Source organism: Siniperca chuatsi, linkage group LG3 (assembly GCF_020085105.1).
Source record: "Siniperca chuatsi isolate FFG_IHB_CAS linkage group LG3, ASM2008510v1, whole genome shotgun sequence".
Taxonomy (NCBI): Eukaryota; Metazoa; Chordata; class Actinopteri; order Centrarchiformes; family Sinipercidae; genus Siniperca; species Siniperca chuatsi.
This window is the reverse complement of record NC_058044.1, coordinates 32,057,017-32,080,950: the sequence shown is the minus strand read 5'-3', so window position 1 is coordinate 32,080,950 and position 23,934 is coordinate 32,057,017. Positions and strand designations below refer to the sequence as shown.

The following is a 23,934-nucleotide window of genomic DNA, read 5'->3' as shown; positions in this document are numbered from 1 at the left end:
GACACATGCATTCATACACATTGCCCCGGTTAGTTTTTCATAACACAAACGAATTTATCAATAATTTGCGAGGCGAGGTGGCAAAAAACAATCAATTCAAAGAAAGTTAGCCGCACGTTCAGTTCAGTTTTTTTAATGTTGTATTAGAGCAAGATAAAGAAAAACAGAGTTATAGTTCAGTTTTTAAAGAAAAACAAAACTCAACTTCGGGATTTCCGGGTTAACAACGAAACTCAAAACAAGGAAGTATTCCCAACTTCACTTCACTTCAGTTCATTCACAAACAAAAAAACCACACCCCCCCAAAACTTTGTCAAGAAGGAAAAGAGACACCACTAGTCACCAGGCCTACGCCGACTCACAGTTTACAAGGGATTATCAAACGGCTGTCAGGTCTCCAGAGACGTTTATTTGTCGGATCCTCGACAGATGCCTGGGATGATGGGATGAGGTGATTTGCCAGGTTCACGGGGATAAACACGCAAAGCGGGTAATCACAGCCATACCACTGACAGGACAGGTGGGTGTGTGGTGATCAGTAGGTGTCATATTCAGTCTAGAGTAAACCATTGCATTAAAGAGTATGATATACAAGTGAACATAAAAGGGATAAGTGGTGATTCAATAGTTAGGAGATATCTGTTTTTACAGTAGTGTCACGGAAAAATAATAATAATTAAACTTAATTTATAGAGCACTTATCAATACAAAGTAAAAAGTGCTTCACAACAAGAGAAATAAAATACCACAGTGAATTAAAATTAAAAGTATTACATCATTTTGACAGAATTCATCATAATTTTGATCATTCTCCAACAACACACTGAGACTGGGTGTAGAATTGACCACATCTAATCATCTGTTTTGCTCATTGTGTAAAAAATCAAGAAAGACATACTGGTGTTCATGCAGAGCTTCTTCATGGTACAGAAACTGAATGAATTTTTGTTATGTTAACTGTGAGCATGCTAACATGCTAAATGTTACATGATAAACCGCGTGTTAATGTCCAGTAGTAACATACATGTTAACCATGGATGATGAAAGTGAGCTGGATACAGCAAGACAACTTGATGAGTGGGTACCGTCTTGAATTCCAGTATGCAGTTCTCATAATACATCCATGATGTTAACATGCTATCTGTGGCCATGTATTATATGCCGTTAACATGCTAATGGTAGCTGTGCTTTGAGGTTCAGCTAAGGCTTTTTATCCATCAAATTATTTTGATTTCTCACGTGTAATAAGTATTACAGCCTCACGATGCTGCTAGCGCAAACTTTAGGATTCTGAATATTAGAACAGAAATATTGGCTACTGCTGACTTCAGTAGACTTCAGTATTGACATTGTCCCATAAAACAGTCACATCAGTCACATCCTAGCTTAAAATAACCCAAGTTAACACATGGCCTACTCAGTATCTACTCTATTGCAATGAAGGAATGAAGTGCAGCTATGATTAAATCTGTTCTAGAGGTATGTTTGTCCATCTCAGTCTTCTTCCAACATACATGGAAGCATGTGGAAGCATTCCTCCTTAGTAAAGATTTGTTGCTTCATTTCATTCTGTCATTGCAACAGGGCAAATGATTAGTGGAGCCTCATTCCTTCCTGATTTATTAGTACAGGGGCTGAAGAACGGATGAATGGTGTCAGAAAAAGTATCTGTGAATGTATAGATGAGAACTCTGGCCTCCACGTTGTAGAAGGACAGCAGTCCCTTATCATAGTCCACATAGATTCCAATCCGGGAGGGTCTGAGGTTGACTGTCAGGTTGGTTGTGGGTTCTGTTCGGAAGGCGTAGTCGGTCCGATCCCGCAGGCTGAGGAACCAGTAGCCATGGGCAGGGCTTATGGTGATTTTGCCCTTCCGATTGACGGACCAGCTGGCCACTCCCAGGTCCCAGTCAGTCTTTCCTCCCACCTCCACCTGGAAAATGTCAGTGTGCAAAGAGTTCAGACTTGCCACATATTAGGATGAGGTCAATATGTTGATTTGCCAGTATATGAGGTTTATATTGCATTAAATTTGGACATCACATAGTCAGGTTATGCACTTGTGATGGAATTTCCTCCCTTTGACCAAAGCTACATTAATAACAGCAAATTTGAATCTGTTCATTTAATTGTTTAGTTTAGTGTTTAGAGCACTACAAGTCAAATCATTGACAAAAAGAATAGAAAAAGAAATAGAGAGAATAGAGAGAGTAAAATGTCAAAAAACAAAAATAGAACTCCTCTTTGAATGAGGGCTATTTTATGAATGATAGAAATTGCCTGTGATTATTATCTATTATTATCAGATTATCTGATCTAATGTAATCTTAACTCTTGCCTATGGAAAAGCCTATGTCCTTTATAATAATACATATTACCTGTTCATGATAGACTTGCTGTATGTTTGTGTGCATTTCACTCTGTTGTAATTTGTACCTACATACATGTATTTTCCCAGTCTGACAGCAGATGGGTACTTTTGACTACGACCAAGTCAGGGAACAGTGACTGAAAACACTTGAGTGTTTGTGAATTCACAGCCATTGTGAATCATCTGGCCTTCCCTCCTGATTTACCAGCAAAGCAAATACTGATGAACATACGCTGAGTAACAAAAATTTTGAAAATCAGATTTGTTTTTTATACAAACAGTACAATTTCCCAAATGTTTGTATGATTTTTTTTAAGCCATATATTATTTCATATTCTACTTTTCTGTTTAAAGGCCTACTGCTTCTGTGATAGATACAGCAATGCAAAAATGCAATAGGGCAAATAAAATGTGCCAACAGCCTACAGATTAGCCTACCATGCCATCTTGCTATTGGCCGCTCCTTTTTTGTCACGTTGTCGCCATCTGTTGAACTGGATCAATGGAGCTGGTAATGGGGCTAATATTGTGGTAATGGATAGGTCTGTCCTACAGAGGCTACTGTACTACGGCTACATGAAAACAGGAAGTTGAATAAAATCAGAGCTCAAAGTACTGCAGTGTGTCCCCCTGGTATTGATAACACAAATATTAGGCCTAATTTAATACTTTATTTCTTAAAAGAGTGGATTAGAGTTGCTAAGAGTCTCTGCTTCTCTAACAATAAGCTACAATTATTGACAGTGTGAGAAATACAAACAGGGACAGCCCCCCTCTGTGAGGTCTTGATTGGCTACTCAGCCAATCACTCATGAATCCTATTGTTTAATTGGTCCGTCTGCGTCCTTTTTACACCCATTTACTTGTATTAGATGGTGAGATCAGGAGGAAGCTAGTGTTGAATTAGTGTGTATTGCATGGCTGGGACATTAGGAAAGAGAACACAAAATCAACACATTTTTGTGGTTAATTTCACACCGCATAACTTCATCTGAAGTAATATTAAAATGCATAAGAAGAGAAAAAGAATTAATTTGCTCATTCCAAAGCTTTCAGACTCTGAATTAAGCATTGCGGCTGGTGAGGCACTGTACGTGTGCCCTCCATTGACCAGACGCCACTGCCATTGACATGTACACACCTTCACAGTGTCCAACCTACCTCCCAGTAATGCCGCCCTGAGTTGAAGCCCTGGCGGGCCAGCACACACACCACCCGGTCAAAGCGTTCTGGGTTGTCTGGTACCAGCTGATGGCGGTCACCACAGTGCACCTGCTTCCCATCTGCTGAAATGATGATACGTGGGTGGGCTGTGTTGGGGTCTAAAGTGATGTCGGCTGACGGATTGAGAGAGAGTGATGGTTGGGGATTAATGGATGGTGGAACCAATGAAAATAACACTGCATATGACAACTGAGTGAAAATGACAACAAACTATAAAGGCAGAATTGTTTTTTAAAACCCTTACCTGCATATTCTTGAACCCTCCTTATCTCTGCAAAGAAAAGAGAATATATTTACTTTTTTATTTATTTTGCCATTTTTATTGATTCATTGAATTTAACAGGATCAAACTTGAAATAAACATCATTTTGTGCCATTAGCTTAGAATCTTACTTGGGTTGGGCCTGGGTACAGATTGGTCCAACGGGGATCGCTGGCCTGTTAATTAGGGAAAAGAACATCTCTTTTAAACTATTGTTAAGATCTTGTATTCTTCTGATATAATTATATTAGAAAGAGTACAGTCTAGATCTGCTCTGTAGGAAAAGTGCAATGAGATAACTTATGTATGAAATGGCGCGATATAAATAAAATTGAATTGAATTGAATTCTGCCTTTATCAGTGAACATACGATCATCAAAGCTCTGAAAGGCAAAAGACGTAGTAAAGCTTCTAGAACAAAAATACATGGGGTCTTTTTTGTCCTTTGACACTGTAACAGAAATGAAGATACTGTTACAGTACAGTTGGTCCATTTGGTTGTGAAGGCTTAGCAGAAAAGTTTGTAAAGACACAAAATTTAAGAAAAATTCATCTTTGGTCTTGATCATAGTAGAGTTTTAGTTGCTGTTTTAGTTCTTAGACGATAGAATGTTTCCGTTAAATTCAACATCTTTTCTTGACTATCCAGCTTGACTCTAGGTCTGAATGAAGACTTACAGACTTCTGGCAGTTTCCGCATCTCTTCCTGAAAGCGCTCCAGCGTTTGATTGACAGTCCTGAGAATCACCCCTGAGGTCAGCTCAGACACCACAGAGACACTGGACCAGTCTTTAGTTTGTTGAGGGGTGGACAGGGCAAGGAACATCTGGAGAGCGAGAAAGTGTCAAAAACAGATGTGTTTTTAGAGATTGTCCAACTGGTGAACATAGTGATGAGGAACATTATATCCAAATTTCTCTATCTGCTGGTCTGTAAACAGGCCTGTAAACAGAGAGTAATAAGAGTCCAGCTGAGACAAGACAAGGGTATAAATAATTGACTCTAAAACATGATCAGGGCTCTGGAAATGTATTATTATTATTATTAATACGCTTATAATACACAATTGAGAATGACTTCCGGATGGGAGCCGAAACGTCTTGATTCTGAAAACAGTGTCCAGATGACTACGACTGAAACCTTTTCTACGATATTATTATTAATGTGACTCCTGGGTGAACCAAGGGCCTCATGTATAAACGGTGCGCACGTATTAAAAGGTTGCGTATGCTGGTTTTCATGACATGAGAATGCACAGCCCGTCCAGCAAACTCTTGTCTGGCTCTGTCAGTTGGCAACGGCAAACTACTGTACTGTACTATGTCTATGAAGTAGTCTATGAAAAACCATAATTATGTCTGCTGATACACCATAATAGTCTGATCATTTATGTGGATAATGTTTAACATCAGAAAAGCCAAAACCCAACTGGCATCATCATTTCCAATTTATAGTTCCCCCAACACTGCTCCATAACTTGTCCTAAATATGAGGGTGTCAAATGAATGAAAAAAGCCACTCAGGAAATAGATACAGGCACCCCTCTCCAAATCCTCTATATTGCTGTGATGGTTTGTGCGCCCTCCGGCTCGCTTAAAGTAGGTCTGGCTTATTGAGTGCAATGAAAACCTAGTGAAACTAATTTCCCACAGATGACATACCTTACTCACTGTGCCAAAACCAAGATCGCCAGGAAACAGGAAACTCGAGCTTTTATCTGTTTATGTGGCATGGAGATGTTAACACGCGTCAGGGACTGTACAGTCGCCGAGGCGCACACATCCATCTGCCCTGGGAAGAAAACGCAGCGTCGTTGGGCAAATGCACTTGGAATAAGTCAAGTGTGATGCGTAGGGCGGCTGTGGCTTAATGTGGCCAATCTTCGGTGCCAATCGATCAGCGGTTCGATCCCCAGCTTCCCCCAGCCCGCATGTTGTGTTGGGCAAGATACTGAACGCCACATTGCTCCCGAAGGCTCTGCCATCAGTGTATGAATGTATGTGAATGGCGTGAATGCGTAAAGCGCTTTGAGTGGTCAGAAGACTAGAAAGGCGCTATATAATATAATATATATACAGTCCATTTACCATTTACCATAATTGATCCTGTGGATGATGTGTAGTTACGTCAAGAAGGTGTAGGCGATTAGGTGTGGCCTACAAAAGGATGCGTAAACATGATGGGGCCTACTTGATAAGCAATGGCTGCTTTGGCGCTGCTGGAGGACATCACAAATGGCAGAGTTCGGAGGGCGAGTGTGTTCAGGCACCACACGGATTTATTGGCCCAAGATGATGACTGGCTTATGAGCTGATTCAGATTCCCGTCCCAAGCTTTCCAAAGGGAGCTGGCTGACTGGTCGGGCCTATCACGGCAGGTAAATCTCTCTGTGTTTGGCAGTACACCAGAGTTTTAAAATCTGGTGTCTGTGGCGACATTCCCACGCTGGCGCACCGATAATGATGCGTTTTACGCCAACCAGCAATGATTGGTTTGCTGAGCCATATGGAGAGCTCTGCGATCCACCATAAAGAAAATGGTCCATTGGAAAGAATGTTTACTATTGAGAATTGTTTATTGTTTATTATTATTGTATAGTTTGTGTTAATATGCTTTGGCAATGTTGTATTGTATGCAGTCATGACAATAAAGCCACTTGAATTGAAATTAACAGCGATGATGCAACTCTCTCTCTCTACATGGCTCTGGAGTAACCATCGCGATGGAGTAGGCTAAAGCAACTGGGAGTATGGCGGAGCCTATTGCGGAAAAACCCAAGAAGCGTCCAAGAAAAGTGTCTGATGCTCCAGATAAAAAAAGGAACTCGCCATTCAGAGGAAGGATTACGGTCAAAAAAAGAAAGCGATCGACTGCGAGGACAAACACAGATAACCATTGGTGTAGCTTTAGCTTTTCCTTGTTGGAGAGCCCTGAGAGACGGGACTGAGGACAGACACAGATGTCGCGTCACTGCTCTTGGACAGGTTAGTATTTGCAAGTAGGCTATGTAGCTATTACATTCTCTCTACCTAAATAATGGATTATTGTCTTGGAACTGTAGAAAATGTCTCTGTATCTTTGTATCTCCCTGCCGTGGAGACGCTGGTCTCACATTCACGGTCCCCCTCTCCTCCTCCTCCTGAGTCGGGTTGGCTTGTGGTGATGTGTCCCTGGTGCCAGTTTCCACATTACAATCTGTGACAATAAATGGCATTACATTGTGTAAGTCAGTGTGTCCAGCCTGATTGTGGTAAACTGGACACTGTGACACTGACAGATGACAGATGTGACAGATGTATGGTTTGTTGTAATTGGTCTGTAAAATTCAGCTGCAAGGTTTGAGTCACGGTGCGTTTCAAGTACTTGCCAGGAGTAACAACACGCATATCTGAGTCACCCTCACGTGCTGGCAGGATGCCAAATAGTTGTCGGAGTTGTCTCCGACAACTGCAGCAGCCCTTTCTTCATGTGGCGTCAGCTCCGGCTTTCCTGCGCCCCCACCCGTGGCGGCGACACCCTGCCGATGCGCTGCGACTCGTCTTTTGACAACCACTTTGATGTCTGAACATTTTTAAAATTTCTGCCACATGTCCTCCACCTCAGGCCTCCACCTCAGTGATGAGCACCTCGATCTCGCATTCGTTGAAGTTTTTCTTTTTCGTGTGTTTTGCAGCAGGATTGGCCATTGTTATTTGGACAGTAGGTGACAGGAGGGGCATATTTATAGTCATTTACATAGGGAGGAGCCACGGTTTTATACGTGTGGAGATTTCTGTGCTTGCGTACATTTTGTGAGTACACCATCTTTCATTATGAAAGCTGCGCAGTCTTTTATACATGAGGCCTCAGGTCAGAGAGGATGCGCAGTTCAATGGGCATCATTAGATAGAAAGATAAAGTGTGTCTGCGTGTGTGTGTGTGTGTGTGTGTGTGTGTGTGTGTGTGTGTGTGTGCCTGTGAACCAAATAGCCCCAGGAACTAAAGTCAGAAACTAACTCAAGAACTAAAAGAAAAAAAAATTCCTGTTTGCATTTCCATTGCTTCCTAAGAATCTTGAAAATGAGTTATTATATACAAGAACGGTGACAACTTTGAGTAGAATTTTTTGCTTGCAATAAACAACAGTCATCGTGATGGTGCGATGTTTGAATGGATGTTCGAAAAAAGCTGTGTAGACGTGGAGTTGGAAAATGGAAACACCACAATGGCAAGACGCAGTGACAATCTGTATGTTTTGCGATTATCTTACTGCTTAGTATGTAAAACTTAAGAACATTACAAAAAATTCTCACCACAAGACGCTAGTGATAACCAGTGTTTGCTTTCTACAGTCTAAATGCATGGTTCCCAACCATCTGAACATTTGCAAGAATACAATATGATTTGGCAAATAATAATAATAAATATTATTAATTTGTAATTTCCTGGACGTTGGCATGGTCTCTGTGTGCTGCATCTTTCCTTATCACTCTATGTCGCGCACCAAAACAACTGGATTCTAATTTTCCTTAATAAAGGGATATGAGGAGGCATTTACAAGCAAATGTATTTATTTGAATAAAGTACACAATTTTTTTAAATTATTTCTGCTTCAAACTGTATTTATTTAATAAATATGTAATTATTTATATTTTAAACTACTTTAAATGGTATAAATGTATGAACGGTATGAACACATCTTTAAATAGAAGGGGACTTGGAGAGCGGAGACCTTAGTCCAGTGGGGTCCTCCCCCAAGGAAATTTGATGTTATTCGACTAATAAGTATTCATTTTCACATAACTTTAGACAATTATTATGACAGTATTTATTAAAAAACACACAGGTTGTAGATTTTCACATTACACTCTGACTTTAGCAAGAAAATAAGTGAAACTGATGAATTAAGCCTAATGTCCTGAAGTAATCCGTCACATTTTGAGTGATCGCACTGTGTGCCATTAAAAATAATAATCACATTATAACATTGGTTAAGCAAGGCTTATAGTGAAGGGATTTGATAGGATTGTATGTTTATCTTATCCATACCCTCATCGGCCCGGCTCTTATCATTACTAAAGAAATGTTGTTTTTTTAATTATAATTTTTAATAATGCACAAATTCAGAACAGGATCAGAATTGATTTCTATTTTAAATATAACTAAATATTGTTTCTTGAACAGCATCAGTAAAGTTCACAACAGAAAGTCACTATATACACTCAATAATATTTCACTGGAAACAAATCTAAAATGTCAGTCAAATAACTAGCAGAATTTGCCACATTTTAAGATTCTTGACAAACTAATATAAACTGTTCGACTACATACCATGGTTGTATAAAGAGAACATACAGATAGGTTTCGTTTTAGTTCATCCTCTGCTGCTCTGCTGTAGGCTGTGTGTGTGTGTGTGTGTGTGTGTGTGTGTGTGTGTGTGTGTGTAGGAGCTGAGCCTGCCCTCAGTCAAACACGCAGAGGAGAGGGCAGAGAGAAGCTAAAGCCTGGGACACAGTGTCCCTGGCGCGAGGGTCTGCGGGCCAAAAATCCCATCATCGGGCCTTTTGCGTAGGGCTGCAAGCTGTCGCGGAGCTTGGTCGTGCACCTCTGAATTTTTGGAACTAGGTGTGCGCCCTGGACCCTGATCATTTCAACATGGACACTGAAGCTAGCTGAGCAGGTTTTCCTCTACAAACACATCTACCACCCTTCTTTGAGAGATCACAGGGACAGCCACATGACTCTCAATTCAAGGAGAGAGATCGCCACCACACTGGCAAAAGATAAGTCATTTTGAAGGAAAGTGTAGAAAAGTATGAGGAACCGCCACGTTGGATAATGACATTCTTCCGATAACACTCATTGGCTTCTTGCTTATTCAAAGTATACTGCAACGAACAACGTGCCGAGCATAGATGCCTCTGCGCATGCTCGCAGCTGTGCGGAGGCCTGCACCAGGCGTCTCACGCAAGTATAAACAACGCTTAACGTTACTGCGTCACCTTCCTCATCCAACTCCTCTTCACCGTCGCTTGGGCTGAATTTTGTAATACTTTTTATTCACACACGTGCTCCTAAATACATTTTACGGTTCGCACATATTTATTTTTAGTTGCAAATGCGAGTGCAACGCTCGTACTGTCGAGCTCTGTATAATATACAAAAGTTTGACTTTTATTATTTTGACCAGGGTGCCATGACCTCAGCTGGAAACAATGTAGTGGGGAAACTCTGGTCTTAATGAATGTTGTAAACATGTTGTATCAGAACTTCCAAGAGCTTATTGACAGAAGAATGTGTGAGTATTGGAGCAGGGGCTTTTGGGGGTCAGTAAATCCAGCCGAGGAACCAAAACTGGAATTAGGTTCCTGCGGTTAAAATGTAAGTAAAAGTCCGGAGTTTGTAAAAAAGTTCCCAGGTTCCTGAAAAGCTGAGCACTGACTTTTAAATGTACACATTCATTTCTGAACACTCCCATGATCGCTGCTGCCAATACGTTTCTACTTTTAATGACTGAACTTAAAATTAATTTGTGGATTTCCTGGTGGATTAATTATTGGATGCATAACAAGTGGACATCTGCATATTTATCAGGTCTGTATTTTTGTATTATCTTGTCTCATTCTACCCATCCATTCATCTGTACCTTGAGAAAGTGTATGTAGTCTTCAGACAGAGCCAGCTGGCTCAGTGCTGTTCTCCTCTTTTTTAGCTCCGCTATCTCCTCCTCCAGCTCTCTCAGCAGGCTCTGAGCTCTGCGCTCAGCCGCTCGCCAACTCATCTCTATCACCTAACGGGAAAAATGTATGCCATGCAGCTTAGTAAATATACCTTATAATGCTGATTTCCATTAACAATCAGAGGACTTGTCTACTTTCATTTCAATTAAACAGAAACCGAAAATGCCTTGAGTTTTTGTTATACGTTTCTCTCCATACATCCTGTGTCAGTGTTATTTACCTCCAAGACTTCAGCTTGGCAGCGCTCCACACTGGAGATCAGCTTGGAAAACACACAAACAGTTCCATCTGTCTCTCTCTCAGCAGCAACCTAAATAAAAGACAAACAGCAATAGATGTGAGATGTTTAAAGGCACCCACTGGAAATGTGTCAAGTCGGCTACTTTTATAAGCTCATGAGCAAACTGTGGGGCAGGCTGGAGGATATTATACTGGCCAAGTGTGGGACAAACCACTAATAAAGAGTGCTAAGTAAGACAGTAAGTAAAGTTTATATAATATAAAAAAAGACCATGAAAACAGTAAAACAACAATAAAACATAGGCAGTAGCACCATAAGAAACAATCAAAAAATAAAACTACAAACATAAGCAACAACAGATAAAGCAGAGAATAGGACAGAGAGACCGCAGAGCGTTAGTCTGTGACTTAGTCACCACTTCAAAGGCACGATCACCTTTTGTTTTCAGTCGAGTGTGAGGGACGACCAGTGAGCCCTGGTCAGAAGACCTGAGCGACCTACTGGTTATGTAAGGGTGAATGGTTCTGAAACCAGATTGGAATTTATCTAAAATGTTGTGTTCTGTCAAGACGGCAGTGAGCTGTTTGGCAACAACTTTTTCTACATTTTTTAAATAAAAGGTTTCTTAGATATAGGCCTTTAGTTTTTGGGAAGGGATGGATCAAGGTTAGTTTTTTTCAGAAGAGGCTGAACAACTGCATGTTTAAAATAAGCTGGGACACGACCAGATTTCAGGGAGCTATTTATTATAGAGACCAGGCCTGGGCCAATAGAACCAAGTACATTTTTGAGCATGGAAGTTGGCAAAATGTCTACAGGACTTGACAAAGGTACTTCCCACCAGATCAATGAGGTCTTGCAGGGAAACAGTCCAAAACTGATGGCCGAGGTGGATAAGCAGAAAAGGGAGTGGACAAGGGGATGGTGCTAGCCCTGACATCTCTAATCTTATCCACAAAGTTACTGCAGTCATGATTTGAAAAGACAGGCACATCAGGAGGTGCAGAAGTGACAATATTGTCGATGGTGTCCAACAGGACTTTAGGGTTGCGTTTGCTGGAGGAAATTAGGTTTGCAAAGTAAGAAGCCCTCGCATCCTTAACCATGTTGTTAAACTCAGCTAAGAGGTCTTTGTAATAAAGACTGAATATGGAGCTTGGTGGCTCTCCACAGTTGCTATACTTTCCAACATTTACGCTGGAAACAACGAATAGTGTCATTTAACCAGGGGGATGGATTGACGGAGGGAACAAGCCTCACTTTGCTAGGAGCCACTTTATCCAAAGGAGTGGAGCAAAGTGTATTAAAGGAGTGGAGCAGACAAGCACCGTGCTTGTTTCAAACGCTGCGGAAAATTTCTCAGCTGAGAGGCCATTTATGATGTGAGAGCAACTTACACGTTTAAAAGACAATGGGATTATAAATGCCTTCCAACACTTACCATATTGATGATCATGTATGATTATGGTGTAGTTTCTTTCTCTCTTTGTCTCTCATGTGAAGAATAATCCTTAGTCGTAACAGGTCTTATGCACAGTGTAGTGCACTCCCAGATAAATCTGGATTTTGACATTATCTGTTTTTTTAATACATCTGTCCTAAGTGAGCCTGATCTCTCCAGTTGTCAGGATGGACAGTAGTGATGTGTCTGTTGCGAATGAGTCGGCTCCCGTCTCAGAGCCGATTTCTTTTTTTCTTTCTTTTGTAAATTAATACAAGACAGAATAATAGGATGATCCTATAACGTATTTGTTAAATATGATCCAGAAATGTTAGACTTTAGCCAAGCATGGTGAGACTTTTGTATGTTGCGCCGGTCGAATTATAAAGTGCAGTGGTACTAAATGAAGTCTTTTAGGAGCTCTTATCGCAGAGCTAAGCCAAATGATCTGGCTCACTAAAAAGAGCCGCAATTCCCATCACTGATAGACACTCTGGTGTGAATTAGACTGCTAATTCTCAGATGTGTCCACAGTCTTAAACCAGGACTGAATGCGAAGAATGATCCACCTTGGTAAAGACTGAAAACCCACCTGTATCTCTCGTAAGGAGTTGTGTATTTCCTCCATTTTCCTCTCTTTCTCACAGATGAGATCCTTCAGCTCAACCTCTGCAATACCTAACTGGGACTGGAGAAGATAGAAAACACACGTTTGTTTAGGATTACCCTAACTGTCTCTAGAAGTAATAACCACCTTATCCTAACCCTGAAGCATGTCACTATGCTAACACAAGTGTGTGGGATACACAAGCATTTATAGATTAGCATTTCCATGGCTGCAAAAAAGAGAGCATGAGATAGACAGTAACATCCTTATGTTTTAAATGGAACCATTTTCTTGTTCCACAATTTGTTTACAAAGAGAGAAAATACATTTGTCAAGATTTTGGCAGTTGCGTCTTTAACAGTGTTTTAATATATTGCCCCTATCTGTCAAATTTTGGACTGCACATTTTGCTACGCATGAGCGTGAACACCTCTTGTGTTGCTATTTGCATTATTGCACATGTTCCATATATAACATGCCTTACCAGAGGAGGCTGATGTAGGGGCCACTTTAGTTTTTGAGAGGCAAGAGGGAGATCAAAATATAAAAAAGAGTAATTGGTTGAAATAAACTATTACCAAATCTCAGTATCATTTATAAAATAATTTTTCCATCTTCTTTGGAAAAAATCCATTATTGAACTTCTGATTAAAATGCTTCAACAGCGACACCTGCAGGGCAGAGGGGAAAGGACAGTCTGTGTGAAGTGGGGGTGAGGGGCAGAGGAGGACGGGCTCTCTTGTATCAATTTAATGTACTTCATTTTTTTCATGCTAATCTGTTATTGGCCAAAACACAAAAATGATGCTCCAAGGGAGGACGTCCTCCCTAACCAATCAACAACCAGAATACAATATTGGCATGGCATTGGTCAATTATAATTTCCAAGTAAAGCAATAGATAGATTCATACAGTAGCAGCATATTAGAAAATAAATAACGTGCTCATACTTTTAAAGACACCACTAAGAAATTTGATTTTATTTAGGCCTTTTCAACAGAAATTGAAATTTCTGAAACAAATTGAAACAACTTTTTTTCCCCTTTTTTTAATCAAGCAGTAGCTAGCTAGCTACTTGTGTTAGCCAACGCAACAGTTAGCTTGTTGCAGCACCCTGAAGGACTGTTAAGCTAACGATGAGAATGGATTTGGACTGGGGGGCGCGTCAGCGGCAGGATGCCGACGGGGAGCGCAGCTCTGGGCCTCACTGCCTCAGCTGTCCGGGCTGGACCTACGCAGCCCGACGTACTGCTGCACTCCCCTCCCCCAGGACTGGATCCCGGAATAGGTGATGGACTGCTGCACGGGAGGATGTAGGATGCTGCTAGTTGGATTATTGCTACATTTGCGAGTGCTTATGTTAACCGGCCACGTTTGATTGTAGATAAATGAGACAACCATCGTGAAAATCGGTGCAGCCAGTTAGACAACTCTCCCTAACTGACTGACTGACATTTTTGACTGACACACACACACACACACACACAAATACCTTCTTGATGTGCCACTCCCTCTTAGCAGGGATGACAGCGTGTCCTCGGTGCTCTGCTGTATCCACACAGACGCTGCAGACGCAGGTGTTATCAGTACGACAGAAGAACTCTAGACCTCTCAGGTGGATGGGACACAGAGGCAGATTGGGGGAAGAGTCACTGGGACCACTCAGAGTGTACCTGTCGTAACATTCATTGAAGTTGCTGTCAGTTTTGCCGATATCACCGCTATTATTCAAATACAACAGTGCTTCAGCCATGTACATTTAGTACATGAAAGCATTTATGTTTGCTACTCTGAATACATGGATAATCTTAGCTGTTTTCACTGGAACAACACATTCACTGTGTGTATGTTTTTATTGGATATGGTAATAAAAAAAATTAAAAAAAACGGATATCAACACTCCTTAAAGGAGCATTAATGAGTTTTTTTAGACTTGGGGGCAGAACTGAAGAACTGGGTTTGTCACTACCAGTGACCACTTTCACATTACACGTATTCATTTGACCCATTGTTCATGTGAAAATAGTGATTAGAGGAGCTTTAAAGCTCAACATTTACTCATGTCATGAACCTAAACAAACATATCAATTTACTTCTTATATATTTAAGATTATGCTTAGGCTCTCGTACAAAAATTCAGGTCAGAGCCTAGACACCAAACATTAATGCTTTATTCTACATTTACATAATAATCTGTTCCACATGAGTTGGCTGAATTTAATATCTTTGGGTTTTGGACTGTTGGTCGGACAAAACAAAACATCTAAAGATGTCAATTGGGATGGGCATTTAATTTCTTCTTTTTGACATTTCACAGACTAAATGATTAATTAATTAATAATTAGCAGATATATCAATGATATTTATATAATTGTTAGTTGCAGCCCTACTCTGAATTAATACTGTTACGGTTAAAACAACAACAACAACAAAAAATTAAAGCTTAACGACATCAATGTGAAATTTACAGTTCTCAAACCCAAATTAAATCCCGAATATATTTGGTGGCCTCAAACCATCTAATTGAAAGAGCTATGCCAAAAATGACACCATGCATAGTGAAATGAATGAAACTAAAATTAAATTTGTTCAGAAATATTTTGGGTGACCTTTAAAGACCCTATGTGTAGGATTTGAAAGTTTCTAACTTTGGTGACTCCTAGTAGTAGTACAAACAATAAAATAAAAATGTGTTAGTTTCACAAGATCAGGAAATTCAGGCTTGGTTGGAACATTTACTCTGTTGGCCATGAGGTAATCATTTAAATGTTAAATATGTTAACAAACTCAAAATTAAAATAAAAAAAATCACTATTTGTCCAATACTTTGGACCAGAGATAGAAAAAGTGACCAAAATTAAATTTGTTGTGGATATTGATGGTCCCCACAGGATGAATCTGGATGTTTTTCTTTACTCCTTGACCTTTCTATCCGTGCCACCATCAGGCCAAAGTCTCCACTTAAATATCAAAACCTAATGTACTGATAGTCATTACATTTATTGCTCACATTCATGTTCCCCATGAGCAGGGGATGAATCCTTTTTATTCAATGACCCCATGACCTTTCCTCTAGCGCCACCCTCAGAACAAATGTTATTTTTACCCCCATTGGTAAGGTAAGGTTTGAAAATTTGAAAAATCACCCCTATGTTGTTGGTTCTGTCGGGCAATTTCATACTGCGTCTAGGGACCACTGGGAAGTCCTGCTCCCACATTCCACTTTTCCTTGTTTGCTTGTTGTTATTTGGCAAACCCAACATTAATACCATAAATTCCCAAATTTTTCAGCATAAAAAAAATGTGTGGTTCATTTATGGCATTATTATGCTACATTTACTCACTGACATTTCTTATCCTTTTTTTTTGGAGCGTTACATATGAGGTTGAATCAAATCCATTTTAATGTAGTCTAAGGAGTGTAGTCTGGTACCTGCGGGGAGGCGAGTAGGGTGGAGGCGGGTAATGTTGCTCATTGTTCTGAGCCTGGAAGGACAGGTGAGCATTGACTGGGCTGGGGCTTTGGGGGCAAGGGTCATTGGGATGGGGGAGGGTGGCGTAAGGCATCCCGGAAGTCTGCAGCCGCTGAAAACGAGTCATCATCTCAGCAAAGACACTCTCCGGCATCTCCCCCGGCCTCTGGGGCGGAGACAGGGCTGAGTGATAATGATGGTGAGGATGCGAGTTGGGATCCTCCACTCCTCCAGCTCTTCCATCCATTGGAATTCTAGTGTTGGCCATCTGCTTGAATTGTTCGGTGATTTCCTTCAGGGTTCGGTTGATTTGGAGCTCTGGTCGCTTGTGGAAGGACTCCTTGCAGAGGGGACACTGGTAGAACTTGGCGCCCCTTCCTCCTCCTCTTCCTCCATCCCAGTAGGAGGAGATGCAGTCCTGGCAGAAGCTGTGGCCACATGGTGTTGACACTGGGTTGTTGAACACCTCCAGACAGATCGAGCAGGTGAACTGGTCTTCAGACAGAAAGGTAGCAGGCAGCGCCATAGCCATCCAGTGTTAAGCTGTACAAGAGATAGTGTTGCCATTAAAAAGAAATACGTTTCAGGCATACCTATACCTTAAAGGGACAGTTTACTACTACCAAAATCAAAAATACATAGTTTTCCTCTTACCTGTAGTGCTATATATCCATCTAGATTGTAACTTTTCATGCATTTTTCAACTATTTTCTACTCATTCATAGTTTCTGCGAAAACTCCGTTCAAACCTTAATATGTTCCACATCTTTCATACAGTAACGATATTATTCAACTTTTAAAGCGAGCCATTCAATTTAGCGTCAGCTTTTCAACAAACCTTAAAATATTCCACATCTTTCATACGTTATTATTTGAAAACAGCAAGGTCTCTTTCCAGAAATCATGACCCGGTTTACTCAGAAAACCACGGACCTTGTTGTGAGCAGTTTCATGTATGTGAGCAGTTTTTTCAAATGTATTATTTGGCACTTTGAGCACCACAAACCGAGTGCCAAAAAAAGGCAGACATCTCCGCGGCTGATATCACCAAAACTCGGCAACTCACACCAAAACAATATAGCCCCTGCTTCTGTATGCACTCCGGTGTAAAATGTGCTGTACACACCCAAAAAGACTCGGGACAGGTCGAGGCAAGTCTCCAAAAATAAAATCCATCCGCCTGTCTGTGACATTTTTCTCTTTTGGAAGGCTGTGCAGTGATGTGCTTGGTGCACTACAGAACATATTTCGACACATTCAAAACATATTTTCACGATATGGGACCCCCCCCCCCAGCATTTTAATATTCTGACTTTATTATCAGAACTCTGACTTTAAAGGTCCAATGTGTAACATTTAGGAGTTATTGGCAGAAATGGAAAATAATATTCATAAGTATGTTTTCATTTTCCTGAAAATAAGAATCGTTATGTTTTCGTTACCTTAGAATGAGCCGTTTTTATCTACAGAGGGAGGGGGTCCCCTTTCCAACATGTTGCACTGCCATGTTTCTACAGGAGCCCAGAACGGACAAACCAATCACTGGCTCTAGACAGACCCTTTTGCGTTTTTCGCGAGTTTTGCGGCCACCGTAGTTTCTCCTACATGCTTGGAAGGGGAGGCTGAGGAGAGCGGTTTAATTTTCAGATGTGGCCCTAATCCTCTTCCATACATATCGATTACACAAATTCATTATTCTCTTTTGATTCTGCACTTTATACTTGTTTATGTACAATCTTTAAAGGCACAGTTCACCCCAAAATCAAAAAAATATATTTTTCCTCTTACCTGTACTGCGATTTAGCCATCTAGATTGTTTTGGTGTGAGTTGCTGAGTTTTGGAGTCTGCATTTTTTGAATATAATGGAACTGTATGGCACTCGGCTTGTGGTGCTCAAAGTGCCAAAAAAATATATTTGAAAAAATGTCTCTTTCCAGAAATCATGACCTGGTACTCAAGATAATCCACAGACCTTGTTTTGAGCAGTTTCATGTAGGAACTATTGTCTTTCTACCAATAGATTATTCATCTTTTGCCCCATCTGCCCGTCTGTTCACCTGTCTATCCGTATGTCTAATTGTTTGTTCTCTGTCTGTCCATCTGTCCGTCCGTCTGCCCGTTTGTCTGTCTGTGAATACCTCTCCCTGTCTGTCCATGTTTGAAAAATTCACTAACGGTTTGGAGGGAGAGGGTGGTAGGGGATCAAGGGGTAGGAGTAGCGACTTCACCTATGTTTGTAATATGTGCAAAAAACTTCAATACCTCAATTAAAAAAGACATAAGAAAAAGAAATATGTAATTAAGGATTATAAAACCATAATGATAGACATACTATATTCTTGATGCCCAATCTTTTTGTCATCTGCAAATTTTTGTGTTTTGGTTGTGAAAGATATGAATCTACATAAAACTTGTTGCATACAATGTAAATTTTCCATACTTGCAGGTATTGTAAGAAACAACTCAAACAGGTTTCTATGGTAATTTGAAATACTGCGCATTGTCATTCAGCAATACAAGTACACATCATGTACCAGGTAACACTGTGCTAACTGGCCTGTTTACTGTGCCTTATCAGAGAAACGGAGTAGGAGTTATCCTGAAAGAGGAGTTTGTGAGGAATGTTCTAGAGGTGAAAAGAGTATCAGACAGGTTGATGAGTCTGAAGCTGGGAATTTAATGGGTGATGTTCAATGTTGTGAGTGGTTATGCCCCACAGCTAGGATGTGAGAGAAGGAGAAATTCTGGAGTGAGTTAGATAAACAAAGAGCATATGAGGACTTGTATGCTAGGTTGGACACAAAGAGGGAGAGGTGGATTTGTACAGGTTGGCCAGATAAAGAGATAGAGATGGGAAGGATGTGCAGCAGGTTAGGGTGATTAAAGATAAGGATGGAAATGTATTGACAGGTGCCAGGAGTGTGATGGGAAGATGGAAGGAGTACTTTGAAGAGTTGATGAATGAGGAAAATGAAAGGGAACGAAGAGTAGAAGAGGTAACTGGTGTGGAGCAGGAAGTAGCAAAGATTAGCAAGAGTGAAGTGAGGAGGACGTTGAAGAGGATGAAGAGTGGAAAGGCAGTTGGTCCTGATGACATACCTGTGGAGGTATGGAAGTGTCTAGGAGAGGTGGCAGTAGAGTTTCTGACTAGTTTGTTTAACAAGATCTTGGAGAGTGAGAGGATGCCCGAGGAATGGAGGAGAAGTGTACTGGTGCCAATTTTTAAGAACAAGGGAGATGTGCAGAGCTGTGGCAACTACAGAGGAATAAAGCTGATGAGCCATACAATGAAGTTGTGGGAAAGAGTAGTGGAAGCTAGGCTAAGGGCAGAGGTGAGCATTTGTGAGCAGCAGTATGGTTTCATGCCTAGAAAGAGTACAACAGATGCAGTATTTGCTTTGAGGATGCTGATGGAGAAGTACAGAGAAGGTCATAGGGAGTTGCATTGTGTCTTCGTAGATTTAGAGAAAGCGTATGACAGGGTGCCGAGAGAGGAGCTGTGGTATTGTGTGAGGAAGTCTGGAGTGGCAGAGAAGTATGTTAGAGTGGTGCAGGACATGTATGAGAGCTGTAAGACTGTGGTGAGGTGTGCTGTAGGTGTGACAGAGGACTTCAAGGTGGAGGTGGGTCTGCATCAAGGATCGGCTCTGAGCCCCTTCTTGTTTGCTCTGGTGATGGACAGGCTGACAGATGAGGTTAGACAGGAATCTCCATGGACTATAATGTTTGCGGATGACATTGTGATTTGTAGTGAGAGCAGGGAGCAGGTGGAGGAAAATCTAGAGAGATGGAGGTCTGCTCTGGAAAACAGAGGAATGAAGCTCAGCCGCAGTAAGACAGAATACATGTGTGTCAATGAGAGGGACCCAGGTGGAACGGTGAGGTTACAGGGAGCAGAGGTGAAGAAGGTGCAGGACTTTAAGTACTTAGGGTCAACGGTTCAGAGCAATGGAGACTGTGGAAAAGAGGTGAAGAGGCGAGTGCAAGCAGGTTGGAACGGGTGGAGAAAAGTGTCAGGTGTGTTGTGTGATAAAAGAGTATCAGCAAGAATGAAAGGAAAGGTGTTGGAGACGGCGGTGAGACCAGCGATGTTGTACAGCTTAGAGACAGCGGCGCTGAAGGAAAGACAAGAGGCAGAGCTGGAGGTAGCAGAGCTTAAGATGTTGAGGTTCTCTTTGGGAGTGACGAGGACGGACAGGATCAGGAATGAGGACATCAGAGAGACAGCTCATGTTAGATGTTTCGGAGATAAAGTCAGAGAGGACAGATTGAGGTGGTTTGGACATGTTCAGAGGAGAGACTGTGAATATATTGGTAGAAGGATGCTGAGGTTGGAGCTGCCAGGCAGGAGGTCTAGAGGAAGACCAAAGAGGAGATTTATGGATGTAGTGAGAGAGGACATGAAGTTAATTGGTGTGAGTGAAGAGGACGCAGAGGACAGGGTTAGACATGAGTCGCTCAGACGACCCCTGAAAGGGAACAGCTGAAAGGAAAAGAAGAAGACTGTGCCTTATCAGAGGAACTTTGCAGACTTGTACAATCCATCCTCAAGACAGGATAAACTGTTGTGTAGTGTCTTGGCATCTACGAGGCCTTTAGTCCAGTTAACTGGACGTTATAAACAGGTTAATATTTCATCTTCTTCACTTGTACCCTTTAGCAACACACCTGCGCTGTTTTGTAGTAGTGTTTTGAGTCTGAATGCCCTATTAGAAGAGGATTCATCAAGTGAAGGAAAATCAGTTCATCCAAATCATTTTTTCAACTCTAGTGGTATCTAACATGCAGATAGTTTTGGTTTCACTTGTCCAGGTTTTGAGATAACCTTCTTTGAGATTTCTACCTTCACCCCAATACAATGGATGTCAATGGAATTTAGCTTGTGGTGCTCAACTGCAAACTGCCTAAATTGAAGGAAAGTGATGCACCCACAACATACACAGCAGCACTGTTAGAAACATTGGACTCCTGTCAGTATGTGAGTCTGTCTGAATGAGCGTGTGCCTCCTGCACTTAAACACTTACACACTAACATACACACTGAAAGAATACAGGTGAGTAGTTTCACAAGATCAGGAAATTCAGGCTTGGCTGGAACATTTAGATTCCATCTGTTGTCCATAAGGTCATCAGTAAAGTGTTAAATATGGCAACAAACTCAAAACCTGCAAGTCATCCACATTTCCTCTTCTCGTGTTCTTTGTTCTGCACTCAGAAATATTAGGTACCAGACAGTCTGGCGATATTTTATATTTTTCTTGCTGACCTTACTTTTCTAACAGACCAAAACCAACAATGATCCTAACAACAAGTATTGTCTGTGTATTCAAAGCCTGATGTATCTTCTTCCTCTGTGAGAGAGGCACAATGCAAAGACCACATAGAATTTTTTTTTATTTTTTGTGAATTTGTTGACAATAAGAAAGATACAGAATGACAGCCTGATCCTATAACATTGGCTAAATACAACACAACAGGTGTGTCACTATGTCTTTTTTACAGAAATACTCTTCAGAAGAACTTCAGTTACTAAACTGTAACTTGTGTAGAGGGAGAACTTCAGGGGAAATTCTGCTGAGAACAAAAATCAGTTGTTCCAAGGTCTATGTCTCCACCAAGGTATAAGGGACTCTCTCCCTAGGTTTTTGAGATATTTTGCTAAAATTAGAGTATTAAAGTAAAAGCAAAATGTTGCTCCACCACCAGCTACAATGTAAACAGGCCCCTAACGCTATTGACATAAGACAACATTTTACCACAGTGCCTGGTGCCTACCCCTGTATTATTCTTTCTCGTCACGTTTACATTACATTCATTTAGCAGACACTTTTGTTCAAAGCAAGTGTATTCAACCTCTATCGGAACAAGAGATAGGCTCGTAATGGGTATAATTTGTGATTTCTGCACTTTCACTGAAACCTATCTCCACTTATCCACCAACACCCATTAAATGGATTTTCGCATTATTTCACACACTACTCACAATCATATGCTTCTAATAATAAAACAATGATCTAACGCTAACAGTACTTAGCTGGACACATCACAAACACCGTGGTCAGCTCGAACCTTTTAACACCTGTGTGACACATGGACGTGTCTCCTGATAATGATGGAGCATTAAGTACCACTATTTACATACACTTACAATTGTCTGTTATCTTGCATACTTACTTTGAGATAACACAGTGTTGAAAGCCTTTTTGCTTATTGCAGGTGTACAACAGGCTGTTTAGTGCAGTGGCATTGACCGGATACTATCCAGAACTTCATAATATGGTAAGAGACAACACATGAGACACACAGATTCCTACTGAATGAGAGAGGAAGGCGTGTTTCTACCTTACCTTGGTTAAATATGCCTTACCTGTTCTGAGGATTGAAGTGATTTCAGAGAAGAGATTATTTCTGTCAGTGGCAGTAAACAGAAGCAATGTATTTCCAAGACTTTCTCAGTGCCGACTGTCATTCTCCCTCTCGACAGTCATTTCTCCTGTTAATCCTTGTGTCTGCTTGTCAGTTGTCGCCTTCCTGTTCTTTTTCCTTCCCTCCTTCTGTCATTGTGTTGTTAACCCCTCCCTCCTAACCGCAAAGTTTATCCCATCCAACCTGCTCAACAGGTGCAGCTGTGCAGGTATGCCTTTTTAAAACAATCTCTACCTCTCCCTCTCTCCCATACTTCTATAGCACACCGACACTCCTCTCTGCTCTTGACTTAAATAATTCATAAACAAACTTTACATGTGAAATGATGCAATTAAAGAATGTATTGTTAAAAAATCAAATGTGCCAAATAAGTCTTTGAATAAATAGGATTTAAAAAAAGCTTTTTATTTGTGTTTTTCTATTTACTAATGTATCTTTTTATTCTATTCCATCCATCATTTTCTCTTATTTTAACATTTACAGTGTCATCCTCACGCTCCACACTGATACACACAGGTGTTTTACCTTATTTTGCCTAATTAGACCTCTTCTCAGGACTGCATGGGTGACTAACAGTGTGTAAGATTATTAATAATACTAATACTATTAATGTGAACATCTGAAATTTACTGTGGTCACTGTGGTTGCCACATTTTGAGACACTGCTGTGGAGTAAAGTAGTATTGTTTATTAGAATTTGAGACAAAACACAAACTGTAAACTGTAATCTGATCTCGTAAAACGGGTTTGGGCGGACAGAGCACTTGTATAATTTTGGTCAGTGATAGAGGTTTGTGTCTGTTTTAGTTTTGTGTGTCTTTCACAGAGCAGTGGAGTGGTTTGAAGATCTGCAGTATCATCTCTGATCGCCACCTTCAGATTCCGAAGTGACTCAGAGAGCAAAAGCTGGAAATGAAGCACTTCTATGATGTGTGGCATGTTGCCAAAGGTACAATATCAGCTATTTTTTAAGCCAATTTTTGATGTTTTGTGACATAATAATTTACACATGGCTGTTCTCGCCCGTAACTCTTCATTTATATTAAAGGTGTCTCAAAGAAACTAGAGGCACTGTCAAAGGAGCGTGACTGCAGCAAGGTGAAAAACTGGCAGAAAAGTATGATTAATCAGATGTACTGGTCTGCCACCACCTCTGCCACAGGACAGGA

The 23,934-nt window shown here is 40.9% G+C and overlaps 1 protein-coding gene across 1 annotated transcript; it reads right to left on the bottom strand.

The window, feature by feature from the left end:
• Positions 1-117: 117 nt before the first annotated feature.
• Positions 118-22,910, bottom strand: btr01 (bloodthirsty-related gene family, member 1). Its single transcript, XM_044189727.1, has 11 exons — positions 22,707-22,910; positions 16,299-16,881; positions 14,358-14,538; positions 12,851-12,946; positions 10,797-10,886; positions 10,483-10,626; positions 4,536-4,683; positions 3,989-4,033; positions 3,840-3,866; positions 3,533-3,708; positions 118-1,933 (listed from the first exon to the last, which is right to left on the bottom strand). The coding sequence occupies exons 2-11, from the start codon at positions 16,868-16,870 to the stop codon at positions 1,565-1,567; spliced, it is 1,848 nt and encodes a 615-aa protein (XP_044045662.1). The 5' UTR covers positions 16,871-16,881; positions 22,707-22,910; the 3' UTR covers positions 118-1,564.
• Positions 22,911-23,934: the final 1,024 nt, after the last annotated feature.

What these genes read in the sequence shown, in the direction of transcription:
- btr01 (XM_044189727.1), bottom strand. Translation starts at nt 16,870, where the DNA reads ATGGCTATGGCGCTGCCTGCTACCTTTCTGTCTGAAGACCAGTTCACC. An exon ending in ACTACATACACTTTCTCAAG is followed by an intron (nt 4,684 to 10,482) that starts GTACAGATGAAT and finishes CTCGCTCTCCAG; the next exon opens with ATGTTCCTTGCCCTGTCCAC. An exon ending in CAGGGCGGCATTACTGGGAG is followed by an intron (nt 1,934 to 3,532) that starts GTAGGTTGGACA and finishes GACATTTTCCAG; the next exon opens with GTGGAGGTGGGAGGAAAGAC.